A 27496-nucleotide genomic window follows, 5' to 3' on the forward strand; every position below is an offset into this window, starting at 1 on the left:
GGCTAAATCTATGGGTGGTGATACTGGGTTCAAGTGTATCCTGTCAAGCTGCTGGATGTGACTTGTTTGGCAATTCCAAGAGTAACATTTCCCTGCGCTTTTTTGGTGCTGCTTTTTTTTATCTTGGTTGTTTCAAATTATTGAAAATCAGCTCCGATCTTAGTGCATACTTGGCTTTTAGAAGTATGTATTGAAACCGAATCAGCAAGAGCAAGATGAGATGTGCTTTGGTGCAGAGGAGTGCAGCAGCAAGGGCACTTTCGTGTCTCAGTGGACATGTTGTGCTGCTCCTCCAGTTGCAAACAGATGGGCTCTTAAATTTAAGTTAAAACTGAGTTTAAAACCAGGGGGAGGAAGAGACTGTCTTTTCAGTGAAGCAGTATTTGACCAGTGTTGTGGGACTGACCTGTGTGGGTGGCAAAAGCTGCTGCTCCTACCAGAGGGAACACTGGAGCAATCAAATCTAGACTTGGGTATTCACATGATACATGTCCAAATTGCAGCTGGAGTGATCACAGGGATGCATGGGGAAACAGTGATCCTTAGGTAATGATACATAAAGAGTTTCTCTTCCTTGGGAATGTCCTGCATCCTTCAGTGTTGTGTGTCGTGTGTTCACTTACATATGCAACATTCAACTATTTTACTACATGCTTAAGGTGCAATGCTATGCAATAATGAAAATTATGTCTGCCTGTGACTTTAGGCAGGATGGCATTTTATAGACCAATGATGTTATTTTCACTTTTTCCATCTCCCACCAAAAAATAGGCATCGATCCTATAAGAGTTTATATTCAGGTTAATGGGTCCACCTGCAGGTATTGGTTTGCAGAATCAGGGCTGTTTAGTGTTTTAAACACTGCTGCAGGAGGGCTACTTGTATTATAAGGCACAGACAGCAAAAATAAACTCTAAAATCCTTTTTTCTTTGGGGAAGTGGGGTATTCCTCTTCTGGAAGTTACTTGGCCATCTGAGATTGGAGGTTTGAAAGATCTGTGTTCAGTGTTCTGTTGAAAACATCGAAATGGTGACATAACTGAAGGTCTGGGTGAAATATGACTTGACAGTTAAAAGTATCCACTTATGGATTTGACAGCATGGTATGCAGAAGTCTTCTGATCAGGCAGCAGTTTGCCGGATACAGGAAAATAGCTCTGATCAGTGTGTGACCTTGAAAGTGGTCATGGGTCTTCCCCTGCCCAACAGGATGACAGAGAACAGAGAAGTTCTGTTTCACAGTATAAGTTCTTTCTTATATGGAAGAAGTAACTGAAAGTGGCTTTTTTTCCATTCTGAAATAATTGCAGTTCTCAGAATTTTACATATGTGAGAATTGCTCATAGAAGTGGGTGTCTGTCTGCTCACAATCTAGCATTTGAGAGACCTCAGTGGCAGCAAGTCCTTGAGGACCAGAGCACTACTTCAGCTTGTACTTCAGTGCAGGTGACACTTATCCTTACATAAGTTTTAGGCTTTTACTTATTTTTCCTGTGCACATTCACAGCTCTGAGTGTCAAAACCTATGTTAATGACATTTCAATGTACATTAAAACCCAAAACTTCCATGTCAGTACAATGTCAGATTAAAAGAAATGTTCATAACCAAATAAAGGAAAAGCTGTGTTGTCTCTTCTCTACTTTTCAATGAGGCTAATATGTGGAATAATAATTTTTTAGGAATTGCAAAAGAGTAAAACTTCTTGTTTCCTTGTAAAAAATGCAATCATAGTTTATGAATGAGGCAACTCTGTCATGCAGTCTTTGTCACAATCAGCGAAACTCAGGTTTCTGCTTGACCTCTGGAAACACGCTCTGGGAAACGCCTCTGCTGAAAAACTGGGACAGAAAACCAAGGGTTGGGAAAGCAGAATGGTTGTCACTGAACTGAACTGGAAGGGCTGAGAAAAAAGCTTAAGCATTGCTTTTCAGTATTGAGGTAGAAAGCGTGTGTGTGTGTGTGTGTATTCAAGGAGAGGGTGTACTTTCAAGCCGGTTCTATCTATCTTATTTAATGCTGTTATCTTGGGGTATTTGAATCTAGACAACAGGCTCGAGAAATGATAAGTTTCTTGGTTTTGTTTGAATTGAGACAATTTTAATAAAAATTGAATTTAATATGTAAAAAGTCCCACTGTTTACCATCATTCCTGAGGAATGTTAGTTCTACAGTGTTCAGTGACAGTTCTGTACTGCTTCTAAATGTCAGTAAATGTAAATTCCTCTTTTATTAGTGTGCTATTCAAAGAAAAGTTTGCCCTTGGCAAACACTTGAAAGACTCCAAAGATTTTCACGTATTTTTCAAAAGTTAGACAGTTTTCTGAGTGTTTGTGTTCTAGGGATGTTTTTTTTTTTTAATGTCTGCTGTGAAATTTTACATAAAATGACTTTGCAATGCAATTTTTTTTTTCTCTCCACAGATGAAATCATGCATCAGGATATCATTCCCCTCTATGCTGCAGATATTCAGGACCAATTAAGGAAACAATTTGCATATCTGTCAGGTAAGACTATGGTGTTCCCTCCTATACATATTGCTTAGATGCATGGTTCAGCCTGCTGTCCTTTAAAAGTCTCTGAGGTCTCTTACATGAGAAATCAATGAGTAACTCAAAATTCAGGCTATCAAGACTTGTTATTTAAGGATTTATTAAAAGATTTTTTTAAAGTATAACAGAAATTTTAAAATTACAGTTAATTTTCCAGTTAACTGGAGATTGCAGCATGGATGCTGTGGTGGCTGCTTTGGTCTTGCAGTCCTCAGCATGGATGCTGTGGTGGTTGCTTTGGTCTTGCAGTCCTCAGCTCCCAGCCCCAGCTGCCACAGGCTCTGCTGTCATGTTTGACACTGAAGCCCAAGCTGACACCTTGGTCTTGACCAAAGTGGTGGAGCAAGCAGCGTGGTACCATGTTCCCCACAGCCTCCATGCTGGGGTCAGACAAGTGTAGCATCGAGTTCTGGACAGGATTTTTGGCTTGGTATCACTGACTGCAGAGGAACCTGGTTTTGGGTATAAGGCTGTCTCCAAAAGCAGCACAGCCACTTTCACACAGCACAGGGTCTTTGCCCCTGGGTCACCTGTGCCAGGCAGGTGATGGGGGCCGGTGTTTGTGCCATGCAAGTGTTGGCTGCTGAGCTTGGTCCACTTCCACGCTGAGCCCACGGCTGGCCGATAATGGGCAAAGGGAGATGGTGCCTTTGCTCACTGATCAGGCTGTGTGGAAGAAGGTGTCTGATAAGCCTCTGAGTTTGTTCTCCTGTCTTCTGCCTGTAAAAGCTCTTGCAGGTATGCAGCAGTGAACTTGCTGGAGTTATGGCCCTGTTCTGCCCTCCCTCCAATACACAGAAAGGGAGAGCATCAGTGGCTTTGCAGAGCTGCCCTGCATCCTTCAGCATAAAGGAAATTTACCTCTCTGAGCTGCAGCTGGACTCTATGACTTTTCCTCTCCCTCTGAATCCCATTCTACATCGGATCCAGAGACACACGGGAGTGAAACCATGTACTGCTTTACTTGGCAAGATTTCACTGAATCTTTTTGTACTCATAATTAACTATTAATTATGATTTATTTCTGCCACACAAGCTAAACTGTGGGTCTGCAGTAGTGACTGTGTTTTCTGTGGGGTGATGGTAGCAGTTGGAAAATAAGATATTCTTTTATGAAGTTGGCTGTTCATGCTTCATTTGAGATTATAGTGTTTAAGCTACAATTCTTCTCTGGAAGTTAATTTTTTTGACTTTTCAAGCTCATTCTTATCCATGGGCAGAAAATGTCTCATAAGAGTGTTATGCAAGAATCAGCCTATCTATGAAACTCTAAGTAGGGTTTCTATTTTGCCCCTCTGAAGTGAGGGGGAAAACTGAAAACTGATGACTGTGGTAGAAGAGTTGTTGAGTTCACAAATCCACAAGCATCTTCAGCATTCAATAAATCCACCTGGCAGTAGAGCTTAGTAAGAGCAGCCTTGTTCTATTTTCTTCTATTTATTCACCCTCATGTCAATTAGAATTTTGTTTTATTTGCCTCAAGTCGTAGGTCAGCTGCATTACTGTGACTAGATTCTCTGTTGTATTTTATTACTCTTGGGAAATTTGAGCATGAGGCATTTTCATTTCAAAATTTCGGTTCAGTTTTTTTTATTCTAATGTTCTCCTGCAGGACATTGATGCTTAATTCTCTGCGCAGTACCAAATAGTGGTGTTACAGGTTCTGTGAATGAAGGAACAGAGCCAATGTTTTGATACTTGATTTATGTATGATTTGTTTGTTGTTACAGTTGAGCTTAAGAGGGGTTTTGCTCTTAAGAGGGGTTTTGCTCTAAGGCCACTTAAGACATTCCTAGCGTGTGTGAATGGGACTTTTTTGCTTATTACTAAGTTGCCTTGGAAATAGAATCTAAGGACATGGCATAAAACTCTTTAAAGTGGAAGTCCATAGATTACTAATGCTTTAGGTAAAATAGCATATTTGTAGGTATTGCTGAATGTCTTAGATGCATTTCTGATCTTAGTTGTTGGCTTTTCAACAGCAAGTCAATGTGTACTTGAGAATTGCTTTAGTCTCTCTAATAGGATGTGTCTAGGTCTCATGGGACACTTGTTTGAATAGTGAATGAAACCTAGTCTGCTTCTGTGGCTAAAGGCTGTAGCCCTTCCCAAGCTGCTTTCTGTGTTTTGGTCTAAATCGGGGTCACTTCTTACTCGTGTCCCTCATTGTGCTGGATTGGAATGGAAATGCTACAGGAACATCCAAATTAGCCTTGAAATGAAACAAAATAAAGCAAAAACTTCCACTAATGCTTCAGTTTGTCAGTAAATATAACAAGGTGCAATGAAATCAAGGTGCTTACTACTTCTACAGACTTGCTCTTGCCCAGCAGCAAGTATGCAGCTGTGTTCAGCTTAAATCTGATGTTGGGGCAAGCTGTGGATGAGGTTTGTAATTAGTCATTCACACAGAAAGTTTATAAACCCTGAAGTTAATATTTTACCTCAGGCACAGTTGTTTACTTTTTGCCTTGGAGTTTTTTCTTTCTGTGGAACAAGGTCCTTATCTTTGCTAAAATTGTTACTCTTTTGTTGTTGCTAGGCTATACTAAGTGTTGTGTCTACACGGTTCAGTGTCTCAATTCTTTTACCTTTGTTTTCTTTAGTTAGTATTCGTGCAACCACTTTTTCTTCCGCATTGAAAAGGGTCTTCTGCCCGTTTTTTTCCTTGTTTGTTTTTGGTTTTTATCCCATGAAGGACAGTGTAAGGTCTATTTAAAAGTCTCTGGAAAATGTATTATGTATCCTTATGTACTCCTCACAGTCTTTTATTCATATTTTATATTTTCTTTCATAAGTATGTTCTCTCTCCATGATTGCTGTGTGACTTTCATACCCACCCAGCCTTGTGTCTATCTGCCATCGTAGTGTGCAGGTGTGTTAAAGTAAATGGAGAAGAGCGTACAGACACCTGTGTATGTTGATATGCATCCTAAATCATTCAAGCTATGTGATGTGCAAATGAGACTCTTGGGCACCATGAGTACTGAACCAGGTATTTAACTCCCTTTCCTTTGAATGCCTATTTATGCGTTGAACAACTTCAAAGTGTCTCCATTAAAGGAAATACAAGTATGAGTTCATGCTATTTGCATTTTTGTCTATTGATTCCTCATTGTTTTTCCTGCCATTGAAAAATTTAACATTGATACTAGCTTTCAAAATGCTTATACCTTTGATTTATAAATTTAAACATATAGGCTTATACCTCTATCATTGTAAATAGTAAGCTTTTTGGTTTGTCTAACTTTATTTTCTTGGATGTGCTCTTGCTTTCTTCTGTGGAAATGACTTGACAACACCTCACTGGTCAAACTGTTCCCATTGAAGTAGCTCTGGCTGCTGAGTCTGTAAAATTATGTTTGAGCATTTCTGTGTGGATCCTGTACCAGATCCACTGGAACAGTTGGTTAAAAATATCCAACTGATAGCAACAAAATATCCAACAAAATAGCACAAGAAGTGCTATTTTGTTGCTGATGTAATATAGACAGTATCTGTGTTGTGTATGGACATTGGGAGAGGTATTGCTTATCAGTCTTTGCCTTGCACAGGTGTAAGCTTAACTATTGTTTTTATTCACTGTGCTAAACCTACTGTCTGTAGAGATTTTTTAAAAATCAAACCAAAAATGTAGTAAAGAAAAAGAGAAAGGGAAAAAATGAATCCTTGGCTAAGAGATTTCCAGTTCAAGTATGTTCAGATGCAAATTTAGTTATTGCAATCCAGTTTTTAAGCCAGTATATTTGCTGCTGATCAGCCTGGACAAGATGCAGCTTGTGAAGTTAAACAAGTAAAACTTCGCTCTCATCTCAAGAAAAGAACATTTTAATAAATTCCTCCTGAATCTGTTTTTCTTTGCAGAGGATATGCAGTGAAGCTTTTATTCACTCCCTAATTGAAGTCTACATGTAATTTCAAATACTGAGTTATCCAGTTAAATATCTTATGCAAGCAGAAAGGAGAAATTCCTTATCAGAAATGTACAAGCATAATAGCTGAACCACTACAATAGTAAAAAAAATCTGAAGTAATCCCTTCTCAAAATCATGTGAGGACTTCACTTTTGACAGGACTGCAAACAAGATTACTTTTAAGCAGGGTCTTTTGAACTAAAGTTGTAGGTCTGAGCCATTCAACAAGGATAATGCTCTTGGATCTTGTGTGTGCACACTGATCAACATAGAGATGATATTTTTTCTCATAGTCCAAATACTATTTCATTTGCATTATAGAATCAGGCCAGAAGACTCTTTGCTCTGTCATCTAATTGTATCCAACTACTTACTTCCTTTTGGTGGGGGTGGTCAGAGTACTTTTGGGAATACCTTTTTTATGCAAACGGGAGCAGACTAGTTAGGGAAACATTACAAAATCTCCTACTCATCCTTCCTGAAAGTAAGTCTGGGCAATTTTTTTTGCTGCCACCAAATTTTGCTGTCCATACAAAACCCCAAATAGCTAGCAAGTCTTTCACAGGGTTGTGGAGAATTACCCTTTTCTTTGTGTTTGTGTGTGCCTGTGCACTTGTGTGTGTGGTTTTTAGCAACTGTACAATTCACAAGTTCTGCAATTTTTCCTGACAATGCTTTTTAAAATTAAAAACAATATTAATTATGTCTAATTTGAGATTGTTCTTAGATACCAAGTCATTAACGTGCCTCTAGATTAGAATTTCTCTAAAATACTGTGCAATTTCCTTGGGTTAGCACTTCTCTATCACCCAACCTGCTTAATTAAAAAAAAAAAAAAAGATGCAGAAGAGATAGCAACTGTGACGGGAAGTTAGATGTAGCAGAATATAAAGAATAAATGTTAAATCACCTGAACTTAAAGGAAACTTTACCAGTCTCATCATTTACCAGCTGATAGCACAGATAGTTTTCCATGGATATTTTTTCTACTCTTTTCATCCACAAGACCATGATGGTCTAGGTACACATAATTTTAGTACCTGATGCTATTGCTGATGTTAATTGTGTTCAGAAGTTAGGAACATGAAGTGCTATTTTCTAAGCACAGTTAAGTAATTTTGCTGCCTAACCTGTGGATCTAGTGCAGTTCAATGTTTTTAAAATGCGTGTTTCTCCAAAACGCTGTTGTAAAAACTGACCTTAGACTTGTAGATCTGTTTAGAAGAGCTCTACCTCACAGGGCTTTGCTAGAATTGTAGAGGTTTATCCCCTGAAAAATTTCCATTTTATGGAGGCAATTTGTGTTTTGCTTGATACTAAATCTGTTAAAGAAGTTTCATGTAAATAGGCTGCTGAAGTCATGTATAACTGAGTTGATAGCAAAGTTTTCTGTTAATGAATCTCATGGAAGTAGGGTGGAAGCAGATCTGCTTAGTTTAAAGTGCTATGGTGTTTTTATTTTATTTAATTGCTGAAATGAGCTTCAGTCCTCTGTACTTCTATGGTGTTTCCATTTATAGCCTGGAAAGCAATAATCCTCTCACTTGCACAATGTTTCTTACAGCTGCATGTTATGAGACAAGCATCAAGAAATTCTTGGGAATTGTTTCAGGTAAAATGTCTGCAGACTGATTACACTCACTTAAGGACTGATGCTGTCCACTGTCTTCTGCTCTTTGCAATAAACAAAATCTAAAGCTGGCACTCAAGTGGCATTTGTTTAATATTTCATAGAGAAATTACGCTGAATGTATTTCAGCATTTTCATAGAATCACAGAATGGATTGGGTTGGCAGGAACCCTTAAAGATCATCTAGGCTATCCCTACCCTGCTATGGATAAAGGCATCTTTCACTAGAGCCATTCAATCTGACATTCATGGAGCCAGAACAGTGTTCATAATTTTTTAAACAAAAATAAGGGGATTTGTTATACTTTCAGAAATTTATGTTTAAAAAAATAAAAGGCTAAGATTAGACTAAGAAAATGCTCTTAATGCTCTCAGGTACTTGACTGTCTTAAAAACACATAAAACTATTAAATTCCAGTTGGTAGTGCATCCCTGTATAAGATTAGAAATAGGAGAGCAGGCTTGTGTGTGCCTCTGTGGACAGAACTTGTCCAGCAAATCAGTTAAGGCTGTTCAACAGCTGTAGCTGGAATTTCAGGACTCTGAGCTAGAGGGGAATGTGAAAGAGGTGATTTTCCAATGATTAGGACTGGGGTAGCTAGATGTGGTCACTGTACCAACTGACCTGAATTTATTAAAATATTGCTGGTAAATTACTAATTTTTTGTATAGTGATTAAAATTCCAGTAACTCATTTTGAAAATTACTCTGCACACCTTGAATTATTTTCATGAGTTTTAGCACTCAAAGATTCATCTAAGTCTGTGTCTTTTTTTTTTTTCTTTGTAATCAGGTGTATATAATCCTGGGGTGCTGGAAGATTATTATAGGAATGGGTTTTAATAAGATTTTTGAATTTTTTTGCCTTAAACTTGTGTTTCAAAAAGGGTAAGAGAAGTGAAATTGTTTGGGTTCTGTCACTTGGATGCTTTCCCTACCACTAAAACAAAAATCAACGACAATAAAACCCCTCTTAGCTTCCTAAAATTCTTTTTTATCTCCTCATCCTAAGTTCTGTGGGTTGATTTACTTCTGAATGAAAAGAAGAAAATCACATTTTACACAGCTAATTTAATAAACTGTGTTTATTCAACATAATAAACAGTGCAACATTTAATAATGCTGCTTCTGCAGAGGTGAAGAAAAATGAAGAAGAAAACAATGATTCTGAATAAAGGAAAAAAAATAATTTCTTGCTGCATCAGATAAATTAAGAAATAAAGGACACTTTAAAAAGTAAACTCACTTTCTGCTTTTTCTATTATTTAATACAAACACAGTTAATATGTAGGATTTTTACTTTGTTTTATTTCCCATGCCCTTTTCTCATAAATGCTTCCTTTAAAGCAGTGACTGCTTTTGCTAGAGTGACTTGTCTTCCCTTGATGGCCATCTATTTAAAGTTACAATATAGAGAGCAGCTTCTGTAAGTCAGTATTGTTAAAGCTGAAATTTACAGAACTTATTATGTGTAGCATTTCAGGTTACTCTGCCCTAAACTCTTTTGAGCAGCAGGGTTCTGATAGGCAAAAGCAGTTAAGGAGCATTTGAAGGTATATCTGTGCTCAAGTGTCCCAGCAGGGAAACACTGAAGGAAAAGATAGTCAGTGAAGAAAAACCTTGTAACAGGTCAGGTCAGGGCAGAGTCATCTCCACCCAAGATAAACACAGATGACTGTACTAGAAACTGAAAATTGGTGGGCAGTGTCCAGGCAGGATGGCTCTATTTGCCCTTGACAGTCGGTGGTGGTCTGGGAACTTCCTGAAGGTCATAGTCCAGGCTTCTGCTTTTAGGACATGTCCTGCAAGTCTATTGTTGTTGTTCTTTTGTTTCTTATGTCCTATTTATAAAAATTAAGTAGAACAAAGCAAGTAACCAATGAAGATACCACAAATAATGTATGATTGTACCTAAAAATAGATACTCTAGAGAGACCAGAACACCTCATAAGCAACAGAAATAATCATTATCATGCTTTTAACAAGAGAGGAAAATGCTTCAGTCATAAGAGCCTGTGTAGAACAAAAACCAATAAAATCAAATTTGGCCTTAACTTATATTTGTGTTGTGAATATTTGTATAGCTAAAATTAGCTCCCTTGACTCAGTGTTGCCATATTTGGATGTGTCATAAAGGTCATGTTTGCAAACTTGTGATATTTGCATAATAGCTGCATTTTATTGTTGTTTAAATACATCCAGAGCACATTATTTTTTCATGTATTTTGATTCCAAGAGCTTCACAGTGAGAGCACCATGCCATCTGTAAGCTGGTAAATGAAAATCAGATTCACCACAAATTAACATAAAGATACTATTTGAGCTCTTCTAATTACATGTGGTTTGGAGGGAAGTTGTGATTTCTTTTATCAAATGTATCTGAGGTCAAATATTTCTTTTTCTGGGGAGGTTAGATGCAAAGGCACTGAAAGTGGGTAATAATCTTCACAAATCACCATTGCTCTCATAATTGGTGTTGTTAATACAGTTTAATGCTGATTTCTGCACAGTTATCAGATCTCCAGGCTGGAAAAAATATCCTTGTTATTTTTCTTTGTTTTTCTTCTCTTCTTGAACTGTGAAGCAAAGATAACTTCCCAGCAGTGTGTTCCTGCCACCCCTGAACAATTAACTTCCTGCAGTTGCAAGGGCTCAGCAAGCCCCTTGTCCTACCTGTCTTTATGAATATATACTTGCTAAAGACATGAAACATTAATAATGCCTTTAAAAAGAACTAATTACATTTTGCATGTAAGAATGTGTGTGAAGTCCATGAAGAAGCATTGTGTCTGTGAATTCTACCCAGTGGTGCAAATGCCAGGAAAGATACATATAATGGTATCTAGTTCAGCAGCAGCTCTACTGCAGTGTAGCTGTTCAGCTCTGCCTTACCTTCTGTACATAATCTGGGAATGGGAAATCTCATTTGAAACACCTACGCCCATTTCTTTTAATGTTCTCCCCCTTCTGTTTCACCAACCTGGAAGCAAAACAGCCAGCTGAGCAGAGTGGGGGCATGTTGCATGGTAAGAAGGTTGAGTTCAGTTCACGATGGGGATTTGCCTACTTAATTCTGAATTAACTTTTTTGGTTTAAAATTAGTTGATTTCTTTCTCCCAATTGGTTGTACTTACATGCAATTGACATTTACCAACAGAAAGTTGCACTGCCATCTGGTGTCAGAACTGTTCACAGGTGCCTAGGCATTTGTCCAGAAAAAATCTAATGTGGTGTAACAAATTTCCTTCTATAAAACTTCCTAAGCACTGAAGAAGAGAGGCACTGTCCAGAATAAACTGTCCACACATGAGCCCTGCAGAAAAAAAAAAAAAAAAAAAAAAAAAAGGAGAAAAAATACAGTTGTTTCATTACTGGGAAGTTTCAGTGTAGGTAAAGAGACTTCCATGTAAACACGTTTGCTGCTTCTTTTGTAGGTGGAAGAGGAGGAGATGGCTGCCCTGTTATCACCTTTCCAGACTATCCAGCTTTCAGCGAGATCCCTGAAAAAGAGTTTCAGAATGTCCTTACCTACCTGACAAGCATTCCGAGGTGAGCACCTGTCTAGAAGAAAATAACCTTTTATCTGCTAAGGGACTTTTCACATTCGATCCCTTACATGTGGTGTAAAAGTCAGGCTTAGGATTTAATTAAAGAAAATGAAAATTAAGCTTATGGTGTAGTGTCAGTAAGTGTTGGTTAGTGACAGCTGTCTAGGGTAGTTGTTAGATGAATTATGTACTGCTATTTATATTTCATCAGAAAATTACTTCCTGGTATGTATGGATATATGTTCCATCATGGACATTGTCCTCTTGGTCTTCACTGTGTCTTAGAATGCAATATTCAGTGTTTCAGTTGAACACATGTATAATTTTGGCAGAATATGCTAATTCCTGGATTCTGCTCAGGATGTTACTCAGTGAGGGAACACTCTGTAGCTACATACAGAGGTTTGTCCTCAGCACTTGAGCTGTTTCCCTGGCTTAGCTGAATGTGTAGTCTCTGCAGACTTCCAGAGCTTTGCCTGAGGGTGCAAAGCAGGCTCAGGGATTAATTCTGACTCGCTTAGAGGGCACAGTAGTGTTATCAGTGGGCTGCTCAATAAACATCATGATTTTTGTTGGCAGTCTGTTAAGAAACAAAAGAGTGGGCTCAAAATCCTGATGGGGGTGAAGAAGGCAAGTATCAGAATAAAGTACATACCCTAGACCTCAAGAGAGCAGATTTTGGGCTTATTCAGGGAACTGGTAGGTGGAATACAAAGGAAGGCAGTTCTGAAGCGTAAATCTGCTGCAGAAGGCTGCCAAGTTTTGAAGGACAGCAATCTCCGAGTACAAGAATGGTACGTCCTGGAATGTGAATAGACGTAACAGGAGACTGACCCCACTGTCAGAAAGCAAACTTATGACTGAGCTGAACTACAAAGACAGCATACAGGAGGTGAAAGCAGGGACAGGCTACAAAGGAAGAATGTAGATACATTGTCCAAACATGTAGGCATGGCGTCAAAAAAGTCAAAGAACACCTGGAGCTGAGGGACAAGAAAAAAGGGACATCAAGGATCACTCGAAAAAACTTCCAGTGCTTTAGCAGTACAGGAATAAACAAGGAAAATGTGGACCTGTGCTGAATGGACTGGGCAAGTTAGTAGCAGCCAACACAGATGAGGCTGAGCCACTTGAGTTCTTCACTTAAGTCTTCTCTGAGAGTGTCTCCCCAGCCTATGTGTTCAGAGAGAGGACATGAATGACAAGCAATGGCTGAGGACAAAATAAGGCATCTCTTGAGAAATCTTGACCCAAATCTAGTGTTTGGGATGAGCTGCTTTGAGAGTGGTGAGGACACTGACCAGTGTCGTAGTAAGGTTGCTCTCTATAATCTTTGAAAGCTTTTTGAGATTAGAGAAACCATGATGACCAAAGTAAGGTAAATACTGCATTCATGTTCAGAAAGGATAAGAATAGTGATCTGAAGCGCTACAGGTTGGTGAACCTCACTTTGATCTGTGAGAAAATTATGGAGTCCTCTTAAAACACACTTTTGGGCACATAAAAGAGGAAGGTGATGGGGAGTAGCCAGCATGAATTAAATAACAGTAATTATGCTTGACCAGCCTATTTCCGTGATGACGATACTGGATGCATCAACAAGACAAAGCTGTGCAGGTCTTTTGCCTCACCCTAAGCAAGACTTTCAACTTAGTCCTGCCAAGAATTCTTCTATCCACTTTGAGTTGTTACATTTGGCAGGTGGGCTGCTGGGTGGGTAAGAAAGTGCTTGGATTATTTTGCTCAAAGATAGGTGAATAATGCCTGATGTTTTATCTGGAGATAGACTTCCTCAGGGAACTGTACACATATGTGCTGTCTGATGTCCTTGGCAAGGATCTGGAGCAGGAGATGAAGTGCACTGTTACAGTGCAGATACTGCAACACGCATATCAATCAACGAGGCCTGTGGAAAGAAATATCTATGGACCGATTCTTGGTAGATATTTCAGAGAGATGTTTATTTCTCCAGCCGCATGGCCGGGGCTCTGCCGAGGAACTGTTCCCGTCACCAGACCAAGGGTCCTTCTGCCCGCGCAGGGAACACAAACCAACCAATGGGGAACAAGGCTGAGCAGGGGCAGGGAAACCCCGTGTCTGTGCCCTCAGGGCCCCTCTCCCAGGACTACATGGCAGGGGGAGGGCCCCAACATTTCACCCGTTTATTTTTAACAAAAAGAGATTTAAAACTTAATATTGAAAACAACTGGATAAACATGAGATAACAAGGACAGTTTCAAAACAAAACAAGCCACCCTCCTGAGTCTTTAAATGTCCTAACAGATTCTCTGGAACATCTTAAGGCTGACAGAAGGGAGACAGGACTCTCTGGGCATGCTTTGTGGGGAAACTGAGGCAGGAGAGGGTTTAATTTCTTCCCTCCCCCTTTTCATCCCCCCCTCGGCATCGGAGAGGAGTTGTAGGGAAAGGGAATCGTATAGGGAAGCCATGGGGTGAAAAACGGATTAGGAATAAACCAGGGATGGGGTAAATTTAGGAGAGGGTATTGGGTATAGGGTAAAAGGGGAAAGTAGGCTGTGGGTAGGGAAGCTGTTGGGATTTTTTGCATAACGGCTGCCTTTGACTGGAATGCCGCCAGGCCCAGTAACATTTGCTGCTTGTAATCCTTTTGTACCTTGCTCAGTTTTGAACTCCACCAGCTCTCCATCTCCCAAGCTTGGGATGCATTTTTCAGGGTTATTCTTTTTTATTGCATTTCCATGAATGAATATGTCTTCTTGACTGTCACATCTCATTATAAAACCATAATTTTGTTTAACATTATACAATTTTACTATTCCTAAAACTTTAGCTACAGTGATCTTTTCCTTTTTCCGAGTGGCTGTTGTTTTCTGTCTCACTGCATTCCTGGTATCACTTTCATTTTCGCTCACTCCCGCATTGGAGCCGTCGGGGCTGCTCATGCCTGCACGCTCTTCCTGGGGTCGCATTCAGGGCTGCGCGGGCCGGGCCTGTGCACCGCTGCCTCTGCTCTCAGCTTCGCTGCCACTGCCAGGCGCCGCACCCACGTCTTGGCCGGGCCCCCGAGCGACGACCCCCCCCCGCGCCCTGCTCCAGTGCACATCTCAGCTAGGCACGGCTCCGCTCACTGCTGCCAGCCGCCGCCCCTCTCGGTCGGGCGTTCACGGGGCTCACTCCACCGCGCGCTGCGGGGGGCCGGGCGGGCACCACCGGCTTGCCCCGCTCCTGCTGCACCTTGCTCCGCTGCCAACACTGCAGCTCACGCCGCTCTGCCCACGTGCGGGAACTGCCTCGCTGCTGCTCGCAGAGCGCTCAGTCCACGTGGCCAAGGCCACATGGTCCCTGAGCCAGGCTTCCCTTCGCCAGGACACAGCTGACATTGCTCAACAGTCTTGGTAATTAAATAATATTCACGAAAATAGTCTTCCATCGGCATATATTTTGACTCAGAAATTAACTGTGTCCAAACGGTATTCCAAGTCTTTGGTAAGAATTAAATCCCAAGAAACGTAGAAAAAGTTCTTAAACAACCATGAAAGGAAATGTTTCAGTTCCTTTTGAGCTTGAATTAAGCTAAAATTTACAAATTGTTGTTCAAGAATCTTTTCAAGTTTAAGATAAATGTCCATATGCGGCTCTGAGAGCCAAGAGTCTTTCCACGGTTCCTCCATAATTTAGAGAGAATATCCAAACCAAGGCGAGAAAAGAGATCTAGAGTGGTTTTTACTCACAAATTTTCTGTCCTTAGGGATCGGTGTCTTGCCAGCATTTCTCTACCATTTGTTACAGTACAGATACTGCAACACGCATATCAAACAACAAGGCCCGTGGAAAAGAAATATATATGGACCGATTCTTGGTAGATATTTCAGAGAGATGTTTATTTCTCCAGCCGCATGGCCGGGGCTCTGCCGAGGAACTGAGGCAATCACGGGACCCAAGGGTCCTTCTGCCCACGCAGGGGAACACAAACCAACCAATGGGAACGAGGCTGAGCAGGGGCAGGGAAACCCCGTGTCTCCCCAGGGCCTCTCTCCCAGGACTACATGGCAGGGGGAGGGCGCCAACAGTGCACCCTCATCAAATTGTACTTGATGTAACCAGCCCCTCCTGGTTGTACTTCTTAATCCCTAGTTTATCAGGGAATGAAACTCTGAAGCTAAAAGCCAGCTTTTGCATTTTCTTTGTTTATCCTCATGGTGGTTAAACTGCATGGTGCTAAGCATCCCTTGATCTTATCTTGGGTACTCTTTCTGCAAATAATTATATACTAAATTCACATCTGCTCCTCCTTTTGAAAGTCCTTGGTGGTGCACTTCATGGTGGCCCATTGAACTTCGGCACAGAGTGGGGGTCCTGTGAGAAATTCTGATCAGAACAAACAGTGTCTGGTATAGTGGGTGAGCACTGAGAGGCATCCCAGCACACCACATTGACAGGAGCAGATTTTCTGGAGGTTTTTCTGTCAGTTGCTCCTACCTGACAACAATTATTCTGTGAGTATTGAGCTAGAAGTGGTCATTCCTTAAGTCTAGCTGTTCTTCAAGGATTTTCTTGCTTCTTTAATTCAAAAGTATTTAGAGAGAGATGACTGTTCTTTGTAAACAAAGGAGATAGCCCAGCTGTCTAGATGTTAAGATATTCACTATTGTGAATATAACAGTTCTCTTGGTTTAAAGTGACGACAATTCAATTTCAAATCTTGTAAAAATAATGCTGTTGTTAAGATCCTGATAAACGTGCAACCTTTTTGTGTCTGAGAATCAATAGAATCTCAAAGGGCTTATCTGATTATCTTCACTAGCAATATTAGAAGCTTACTGTGTAAATTTGTGTTTGTGAGCCCTTGTGCAGGTTTATAGAAATGAAAAACTACAGAAATGACACTAGCCAGATGCTAGCATACATCCCCTTATGAAGGATGTTTTGCTGTTGATATGTTATATATATTGATATGTGTATAACCCTAAGAGGGGCAGTGCTGCAGTTGTTCTTGAATTGGGATACTTCTAGTGCTGTTAAAGATGTTGTAGTTTTTTCCTGCTATCTTAGTATTCAAATACTGTTTTAGGTGCTTTGGAAGCTGCTTTTGAGGGAAGTGGAGGCAGTTGGTTTTTTAGCTTGTAAATTGGTTAAAGAGGTGTAAGGAGTACAGAATAACAGAAAGGATGGAAATGTAGCCCACAGCTTTTATGCGTGGACTGCTCTCCCAAGTTATTGCCATTTAGTTTATCAGATATGTAACTCTGTATTTTGGCTGTTCTGACAGACTAAGGGGAAATGGACTTTGCTAAGAGCACAGACTGTAGAGCACTGACACATCTGGAGCCTTCCCAGTTCCTCAGAAAACTACTTGTGCTACTTGGCCCTGTACAAGATCACAGCAAGGGGTTGGCAGCAGTAACTCAAACCTCATTGTCTGACTGTCTGGAGTTGCATGTTAAGGGAAATTATATTTCATGGGGATGACAGTAAGGAGCTACTAAGAGCCTCATAAGAAAGGACCTTTCTGTGCTCTGCAGTAGAGTTCACCTAATAATATATTTACTGGTATAATAAATCTTAGCAGTGAGTTCAGGTTTTCAAGATCTCTTCCCAAGTGAAAGAAGGCTAGCTTAGGACTTCATTGAAAGAGGAAAAACTGAAACCTCTCAAACTACCTTTTCATTCCTTCTAATTTTATAGATGAACACGACCTTGTCACCTCTTATGGTGTCCTTATTCTGTATTATGTAAACACTGGGTTTCACAGGTTTTTTCTATGTGAACTTTCTCTTGTCTTTTCACAGTAAACTTTAATCATGAAACAATAAATGTCTTGTGGGGCACCTTGCATTTAGGAATAGAACTATTAAAAGTTGCATGCTATCAACTTAGATGATCATGGAGTAGAATAGTGTAAATAGTAAAGTTATTAGCATGCCTGATACATGAGGATGTTAAGAAAGGACACAGTGGAAAGGGAATACCTCATCTCAGTTTAAAGATACTCAGTTAACCTTGGTGCAACTGTATATCATTAAGCAGAGAGCTGAACCATATTCTTCAGGTGGGTGTTGTTAATGTTGCAAGGTAAATTCGTGTTCTATAGATGGCGAGATAAAATACGATGTCTAACATATGATTTGTAGTAATCTCAAAATACTCCATACAAATTCTTGACATAATGTGTGACAACAGTCATGTGCTATGTATGCTGAAAGGTCGCTGCTTTGTCAGGAAAAAACAATGGATTAAGGATGAGTACAATAGTCAGTGGAAGATTACTGTAAAAAAGATTACTGTAAAAGCTAATGCTTTTATAACTTCTGTTTTGGTAGTGAAATACGTGTTGTAATGGTACGTGTGTAATGCTTCTGAAGCAGGTTTTTCCTATAAGCAGGTAATATTTTTTTTTATTGTTCTTGAAATACAAGATAAAGTTGTATTAAAAAGGTGAGAATTGTCTTAGAAAGATACATAGGCTACCCAAGTAGGATAATCCATGGCAGTACGTAAAGCAATACTTTCTAGGAAGAGTAGTTTAACTGAAGTGCTGAATTGGTACAAATAGTTAACATGTAAATATTGATCTGCATGAATTAATAGTTCTTATCGAGGGAGTTGCTGATTATGGTAATGTCTCTAGATAAAGTGTCTGTAAGAGGTGACAACTTTAAATTCAACTGGATTTCAGTAGAGGACAGTCAGCCATGTCTTGCATTCTTTTGGGATATTTTGAGATTTTGTAATGTCCATGTAGCTGGTCTGATTCTCTTTCTGCAGAGAACGCCTCCTATTACTTCACTCTGTGAGTCCTTTGGGGAGGACTGCTGAGCTTGGTAGGAAAAAAAGGCCATGCAGATCAAGGTTGTCCTCTCTTGCTGAGTAAAAAACCGACAACCTCCAAACACCATAATTCTTACTGTGCAGTGGGAGAGGCACCTGTGCAATGTACCTTTTACATCACACATTTACTGAGGCTGAAGGAAGAATATTGCATTCAGGTTTGCAAAAGGCTTCTGAAATAGCTGCCAACTTTACACTTAATATTGCATTTCAGGGCATTCAATGTTCTTTGTTTTGAAAGTATTTTTTTCATTTTTCTATTGATCCTAGTAAATAGACTTCTAAGATTTGCAGTGTACCTTGAAAGCAGGTGTTACTCATATTTAATTTCTCTCCATCATATCTGTTTCTTGAAATGTATTTTATTAGCTTGTGTATACATTGTTGAAATATGAATTTACCAATTATGGGTAGTAGCATGAAAACTTGCTCTGAAAGAAATTAATAGATAGTTGCAGTGGTTAAAAAAACCTAACTAGACAGTGTTTTTTAACATATGTTTTTCCTTATGGCTAATCAGCCATTTCTACTGCAATTAGAAAACAATATGCTGTTTCTGAGAACAAAAGAGTATAGTTGTAATGCTTTTCTTTGCTGCTCATATAGGCTCATCTTTGAACAAAGAAAGCAAGCTAAAATTCTTGTGGTCACAAGGGATTGGAAAGCTAATATTTTAAAAGTGTAAAAGTGAGTCTTAAACACAAAATCCCTTTCAGGAGAAATAAAAAGTAGCGTAGATTAGAAAATTCAGAACAGTTTTTGATGGCCTGTTTGAGTCCCATATTGCTGATTAAACATGATACATGGACCTTTTTACTTGTATTCTGCCAGAGCCTTGTACAGCTTCTCTTTGTAACGCCCTTCTGTTCTACTGCATGATCTTGAGCATAACTCAGGTTAACTTGGCATGTTCAGCAGTTTCCTGTTTTGAAAGGTGTCCGTCAGTTTCCTGGCTGGGAGAGTGTCCCCTTCTTTGAGATTCCTGAAGATTTACAAATGCTTGAACATCACGTGGCCTTCTAAAAAATCCTGTTGTTTTTCGTAGTCTGTGGTGTAGGAAACTAGGGAGCCATCCTGTCCAAGTAATGGAACAGAACGAGATGACCTCTGGAAGTGTTGGTGTCCGACAGTTCAAAAGCTCACTTGTTAGGGTTTGCTAAGCTTCTGGTAGACCCCTCCTTGTTTGCTATACCAGTTCCCCATTGTTTGGGATAACACTGGAAAACTGAAAGAGAAAGGTGTGTGCTAAGCCTTTCAGTGGGTTCACATCTGTGTGGGCACAGCAAAGCATGGTGAGCTAGATTTAGGTAGGGACCAGAAGGACATGCAGCAGCATGGCATGGATGTTGCTGGAGCTAGCAAACCTCAGTGCAAGGGACACAGGAGAGCACAGGGCTCCCACAGCTTGGGCCTGGCCAGTCTCCTTGGCATAGATCCACCACTGTGCTCTGAAAGCAGAGGCAGCAGTGTTGGGGTAATGCTGTGTTTTGAGCCTGTAACTCCATCAGGGTCCAGCAGACATTGTGAAGAGCCAGTGTCAGAGGGTAACTGCCTGTGTTTCCTCATTTATCTGCAAACTGAATGGGCAGCCCACCACTAAGAGTTAACCACTTTCGTTTTATAGAGTGCCAGGGTTGAACATCACCACATAATGGAAAGGAAGTGCTAAAAAACAGATGCCCTGATAGTTCATGCTGACATGTGAGCAACAGCTTTGCAGCTTCAGAGTTTATTTCTGTCAGCTGTGCTTAATTTCCCTGTTCTCGTCTTTGTTGGATTACAATCCAGGCTGAAGATATGGAACCTATACCCTGCTGTTACTTTGGCAGCCCCTCAAATTTGTCAGTGAGAATATCCCAGGACTTCCAGCAAAATCTGTCATGCTATGTGTACCCTTCCTTTCTCAGAGCACAGCTGCCAAACAGTTGTAAATACCATATGTTGCTGTAAGCAGACAGGAAATATAAGGTCTTAGGTTTGAAGTAAGAGCATTGTATCTTAAATTTAACTGGTAGTCCAAAGCTTTTGTGTCAGATACATACCCTCACAAGATTAAGATCAAAGCCCAAATCGTTACTTAGAGTCTGAATTATTACTGGGTTTAGAACAATTTACACTTGTTTCGATGTCCACCTTATAACTGCTTTAAACTTGTTTTAAAGCTCAGGCTGGTACAGGTAAAGCCTTTCCAGTCTTTAAATCCCACTTACACCTTTAGGGTTTAGAGGATTTATGTAGTATGTATGACATGCACCATCCGGTGGTAAATTTAGTCTGCTAATAAGACAAAGTAAATTAAGCACTGTAAAATTGTGAAAGTTAATTACTAAAATTCTAGACCATCACACATCAGCCCAGTATTAAATTCAGAAAATTCAACACCCTATTTAAGTGTAATGGCACAGTTCTAAAATAAATTATGCAGCATTCCCTGTAAGGTTGTTCCAGTACTTTGTGCAGTAGCATTAATGGCTGTTGCAGTGTCCTGGAGGTAAGTGTAATTCCAATATCGCAGTTCTGAATAGGTGTAACAATGCCTTTATGGAGTTTGACTTAATAGTTCTAAAATGAGGGTTGCATGGGCTTTCTGTTGCTCAATTTACTTAAGCTTAAACCAACATGGAGCCCTTTTGCCTTTATTGACCTATTTATCTTTAATTGTCCCTCCAGGATAACGTGACCTACTTCAGCCATCTGTAGTTAAGTCTAAATCAGTCCTCAAAGTTGTCTTTCTTCAGACAGTCCTTCTAAAAGCAGCTCTGTATGACCTGAAGAAATCACACTGCGTTTTCCATTTAGAAAATTACAACTCTTCCTTAAAAACACTTATTTTACCTAATTTCACACACTAAAAGAGGATCTGTTAAGCAACGACTTGTTAAATTAATTTTTCTTTTACCTGCAAAAATGCATTAAGGTCACTCTGATTTTAGTTCATTGATGGGATAAAATGTGTGAAGTTCTGGGCAGTCAGAACTAGATGATCTTTAAGGTCCCTTTCAACCCAAGTCATTCTATGACTCTATGAAGTTACCATGAAAAAAGGCTGATGGGTAACATGGAAAGGCAGTAAGTGCATGTGGTACAAGCAGATGTCCAGGCCCAGGCAGATGATGATGCCTGGACACTTTAACTGTTATTTTTAACTATGGCTGCATTCCCTCAGCTTCTCTCCCCCAACAGCATAAGCTTTTTGAAGCAGAAAGAAGGTCAGCATATATGATGGAATATAGCCAGCATTACTGTCTTCCAATCCATCATGTCTAAGGAGGAATTGGTGAAAGAGGGGCTGATTTGAGGACCTAAAGGAGCACACGAGTAAAGAGGAGATACAGGGACCAATCAAGGAAGATACTGATGCCCATATCTTTGAATCTGAGTGGGGAAATAAAAGAGAAATATGGCTTGTATGTTATAAATTGGCATAAATATTTTAAAATAAATAAGGTGTGTACCAATGCTCTCCATTTGGCTGAGGAACACAAGCAGTGCTTGAGACAGAATTACAAGTAAATATGTTTGGATTTGTATCTCACAATTCCAACAGACCTCCTTCTGTGCAGGATAAAGACCTCTGGTTGCTTTTGGGACCAAGACTGCATGGCAACTCTCCTGTTTGTCAGTGAGTTGGCATTTGCCTCATTGATAGAACATCTCTGATAGTGGCCCATCTTGCTTGTGGGTTCTTGGTCTGCTGGCAGATGCAGTGAGCTGTTGTTACCATGGTCCTGTGAGCTGCTGTTGTCACAGTCCTGGTGACTGAGGAATTTTCGTATCAGGCACTACACAAAACCACTTGTGGCTGTCTGGCCTACAATCATTGTGAAGTTTGGATGAGAAGTTTGGATGGAATTTTGAATTGTTAGTAACCCCTTAGACAAAGCTCTTTGAAGTTGCTCTCATTATTTTTTCTCCTGTTTATCTGGCTTTCAAGATCTCCTGTCACCGACACAACATTATGTGTAATTATTCTTGCCTATGCTTATAAAGTGGCAAAAGGCATTTGTTTTCATGGTGTCACTCTGCCAGTCTGCGTAATTCTGCTCATCTTTTCTGCTTTATGAGCAAATTATAACCACTTGCCTATGAGGGTTTTTATTTATGCCACCTCACAACCCAACATTCATCTAAATTCTTCTTTGCCTGCTTGCTGAGAGATCCTAAAATGCAATTTTGGTTATCTGATGGTTCCCCAGTCCTGAGAAAATTGCAATACAGTGTGTTTTTAGACATGTCTGGGGCATGAACTAATAACAGCTGAGACCAAAAGTAAGCATAATAGGAAAGGAAAGAGAGAAGGTTTTCATCAGTGGTGCACTGGATAAGATTTTGGGAGAGTTAACTGGAATGTGGAGAAATATGAAAAAAAAGGTGCATAGCTGAGGCAGGGAAATGCATCAAATTTCTTATCTGAACCTTGTCTAATGATGAAGCTTTAACAGGTTCAGCTCCAACACAGAAGCACAGATTTTCTTAATTTCCTGTGCAGCTTCATCTGTTTCTGTGAAGGGAAGGCAGTAACTATCAAAACCAAAATAAAGAGAAGGTCTCAATGCTTTGGGTTTTTTAATGTGCATTTAAAAATCTATCTATTCACAGAATTTCAGTATAGAATTAATTAGATTGTAGAATAGTATGTATGTTGTTTTTTGGGGAGTGGAGGAGAGGGGAAGAAGTTTTTATTTTCAAAATCAGATTCGAAGTGTAAGCATCAATAAGAAAGGTGCCTCCTTGTTTACAGGCTGTGCTGCTGCTATGAAGTGTGTTGAGTGAAATGCAGCTGTTAGTGCCAAGAGCTTAAAAGATAATTTTTACTTGACTTTCAGTGATTTTAGACAGACCACTAGAGGCTGCACTTGTATAACAGCACTTCTGGCTGTCTTATTTTAAATTTCTTCTGCTGGAATTCCTTCTCTTTCCTATATTTCTTCATGAACAGTGGCCAGCCTTAGTTTGAGCTGGGTTGGTTTTGCCTTCTGCAGCTACATTTCATTGAGCTGACTATGACAGGGCCCAGTAATCAAATAGAACAAATTCTTCTACATCAGTAGCCTTCTTTCGTGTTGGAGCACAGTACAGGTTGCTCTCGAGTTAAACACAGTGAGTAGATGGCAAGATTTTTCCCTGACTCCAGAGATTAGGGTATGGAGAGTTAGGTGCAGTGTAGCAACTTCCACACCACCAGGCACCAGCTTTAAATTCAGCACCTCAGGAAGTTTGAGGTGAGCCTGTTCCTTGGGTCTGCTCTGGATGATTTTTCAATGAGATAGAAGTGATGGAGATGTCCTTCCTGCACTTCTGCACTAGCTGACTTCTTCAGTGTTTTCAACTGAAGAGATATACATTACACAAACTAAAGCCAAAACAATTCCACCTGAAATGATAGAATTAATGTATGAAGTTGTTAATCATTGCATTCCCTTTTTTGCCCTATATGCAGTGCCATGTACCATAAATAGAGTGCACCTGTAATTTCTGATTTTTCTCATAACTATTGCTGGAATAAGAACTGATTACAGAATGATTACAGAATGATTACTGATAGACTGATTACACACCTCAGCTGAAAGTGATTCTTGTAGGACTCTGAACTGAGATGTCACAAATGAGTATCACCATAAGATGTCAGGCCCATTGTTTGAGTGGGAGCCAAAATATTGTGCCAGTTTGCTTTAGGGGCTCAGGAGGTCTGCTAGGTAGCCAAAGACCTTCGTCTAGGTGTTCATGAATGCTACCTTTGTTAGGGACAATTCTGTCCTCAGATTTTTTCAGTATTTTTGCCCTCAGTTAGTTATATGTCTACATCTGTGGCAGAACTTGGCACCAAAGTGCTATTTTCTGTCTAAGTGATTGAATGCCATGACAGCAACATGCAGTTGTATATACAGCAATCTTTTGGAAATACGTTTTCATTCTATTTATTTTCTTGGGAGATGGTTTCTTTGCCACTGACATCTCAATTACAATGCAAACCCCAAATTTTCTGTTGTAAAAATAGAAAATATCATTTTAAAGTTTGCTAGTTTAGAGCAAGTGTAGTTAATGGGAAGGTATTACTGTCCAGCTTTCAGAACACTTCCAGCTTGTCTTAGGGGTGTAATCGCTTTATGATTATGTATTATATAACTTCATTAGTATCAAATGTGATAAACTGCAAGTTCAGAATATTATTTGTAACATTATGTAACTTTATAAAATGTTACATTTGTAACCTGTTACAAAGGATTATAACATTTTCATTTGCCAGGCTATTCTTCAAGAAAGAATATTCTTCAAAAGTTAAATGCTTTTAAGTACTAATTTAAGTGTAGGTTTTTAGAAAATTCTTTAAGTAAGGTCTGAAATAGCAGCATTACAAAGCAGTATTCAGCTTAGATACAGTGTTAAAACCTACAGGCTCACTTTACAATTGAAGCTAGGAAGTTCAATGTAAGAACTCATATGTCTGGTTTATTGTTCTTTTTCAGTTCCTGCTGTCTCTAAATTGTCTTAATCAGAAACCTTCTACAGTGAGGCTGGGTACTTCGGGCTATAAAAGCCTGCAATATCTGAAGCTTTCAAACTGTAGCTTTGTGGAGTGTGATATATCATCCTATTTTCATCATTTGCTCAAGAAAGCACAAGTCTGCTTTCTTCTCGATAGAGATGGTGGCTTAAAATGTTAAATCCTTAATTTTAGTTTTACTTTGGATTGTGAGAAAGAAGCTGTCATAAGATCAAAATATTTAAAGACTAGTTGAGTACAAGACATTTAAAAATTATTAAGCAGCTTTTAAACATTTTAAAATTAGGGGTACATGCCAAGTTGTTTTTTTTTTTTTTTTGTGCTTTTTTTAAAATACCCAGCTGGTGGATTTCTTTTGGAATGAAGTGGATAAATTGGCCAGTTCTGAAACAAAGTAGGCTTTACAATAATGAGTAATCAAGAATTGTAAGAAAATGAAACTGCTCTAGATATAAATACTGTTTAGTGGCTGGGTACAATGCTACAGCTGAGTTTTCCTTCTTTTTTTTTTTTTCCCTTTTTTTTTTTTTTTTGGTCAAATTCATAACCCATTAAATTCTTCTGCTCTAGGAAAAACTGCATTCTCTAGGATGTAGCTAATGATCACACTGAAGTAGTCTGGGTTACCCTACATAAGGGACAGAAGGGGAGGAGATGTGCAGCAAGGCTATGCCAGGTGAATTGTTCCTGCCATTTTTCTTGCTGGGAAACCAGCATAAAACTGGTAATGTGAAATGTCACCACAGGGCTTAGCTGAATTTTTTTTCTTTTTTAGTTGCTGAACTGGAGATTTTTATCTTGATTTGTTAATGCCATTAATATCACACTCTTCACTATATTATTTGTCTTAGAGCTTATAAAGGCCACTAAGGAGGTGACTCTTCTCTGCTTCCATTAATTGCTGGGGCATTCTTGGTTTAATTTTTTTAATGCGCGAAACACTGGTGATTAAGAAAGAATTCTTGTCTCCCCTTCACTCCCCAAGAAATCATTCCTAGCAGGAACAGGAGAGATGGAGAAGTAGTCTTTGAGGTGGTTCAGGTTCAGTCAGTTGAAGTGTCTCTGAAAATGCAGAATGCAAAGTTTCTCTGGGGAAACAGTAACCTTGCTCGTTAAGTGTCTGATTTCCAATGGCCTGTTCCTAAGCTAAGTGACCAGTGATGAGTGGGTGAGCCAATTCCAGGTCCTTCCTACATAGGTTTACAGTTGCATGCCAAAAAAGATCAGGATTTATGAGGTGCCCCAGACCTCACATCTTTTGGAGCAGTGTGTGGGTGTCACTGATGCACATCAATGGTCAGTGACAAGCTGCTGTGGGTGACAAAGCTTTAAGATAGGGTGGTACCAGAGTTCTACTTATAATACAGATTGCTGCAGACATTGCCTTGGTGCTTTGCTCAATGCAGTAATTCTTCATGGAATGTTATTGAAGTCCTACTATGGAAATAGCTGTTCAGCCCTTGAGAGCAAGAATTTCTAGTCCATTTGTATGCCGAGGCAGTTGAGGTAGGGAACAATCCTGAGTGTAATGTAGGCCAACTGTTTAATAATAAAGCTATAAGACTGAAATTCAGTTTTAAATAACTGGACTTACGTAAGCTAAAATGCTGTACAGAATTTCAAATGTGAAAAGGTTTGATATTTTCAAGTCTCTGGGATGAACGCAAAGATTTGCTTTGTTTCATTTGTAGCAGAGATCAATGTATACTTACCACTTTCATACAGCAGTGTAGAAGCAATAGGAAATTGTTTGTGTAGCAGTTGTCACCACCCATACCTTGGAGAAACCAAGGATCTTTCAGAGGACATTTGTGTAATTGCTTCCACATACCCCAGAGGGAAGTTTCTTTCCACAGTCCTATGTACTATTAGCTTTCCCACCCTTTCCCCAAGTGCATGAGCTAATAAATCTTGCAAACAAGACAAAGAGGGAATGTCCCCATAATCTAAAGCTGAGGAGTCACTAAGAGGAAAATTCAGTTCCTGCTTTACAGTCTATATGGAAAACTGGCTGCTTGTTAGGCAGGTATTTCAACCTCTCTGTCACCTCCTCCAAATGGTTTTACACTGGCTCCCTAAGACAGAGGGAGAGGACTGAGCAGGAAGTCTACCCTCTGCTGCATTTACTCCTGTCCTCTGTGGCCCTGCTCCTCTTCCTCCACTTTCTACCTTTCTAACCTGGCCTCAGTGAGTTTGCTGGACACATTTCCTGCAGAGCAGGGATAGTTTCTCTGCCTTTCTAAAAATGTTCTGTTCTTTGTTCTGGTCAATAAACAGAAGAACAGTGCTTATCCCATGATGTTTTGGGTTTTTTGTTTTGGTTTGGGGGGTTTTATTGTGCGTGTATTAGGGAAACAAAGGAAGGAAATACTAAATTTGAATTAAAAGCATATATAAATTATGTTTCAGAAAGTACACCGGATACAAGTTAATACATTAAAGACAACAAAAGTCATGAGGGAAATGTTAAGAAGCCTGAATAGACAGGTGCTTCTGCTAACGTTTTCCAATGTTTCTCACTGTAAGGGTTGGTTTCTAG

At 39.6% G+C, this 27496-nt stretch overlaps 1 protein-coding gene across 15 annotated transcripts in view; it reads left to right on the top strand.

Annotated features, from left to right (window-relative positions):
* MCF2L (MCF.2 cell line derived transforming sequence like) overlaps positions 1–27496 on the top strand; it is a 157121-nt gene that overhangs the window by 87763 nt on the left and 41862 nt on the right. For all 15 annotated transcript variants that reach the window (XR_006017851.1, XM_042038886.1, XM_042038877.1 and 12 more), the window contains 2 exons: positions 2422–2505; positions 11529–11643. Coding sequence is in view for 14 of the 15 variants with exons in the window: in XM_042038886.1 (XP_041894820.1) it covers positions 2422–2505; positions 11529–11643 (199 nt within the window). In the remaining variant the exon portion in view is untranslated. The remainder of the gene's footprint in view (positions 1–2421; positions 2506–11528; positions 11644–27496) is intronic.

This window comes from Corvus kubaryi, unplaced genomic scaffold, assembly GCF_017639235.1.
Source record: "Corvus kubaryi isolate FWS band 111438036 unplaced genomic scaffold, C.kubaryi_AGA036_p1.0 133, whole genome shotgun sequence".
Lineage (NCBI taxonomy): Eukaryota > Metazoa > Chordata > Aves > Passeriformes > Corvidae > Corvus > Corvus kubaryi.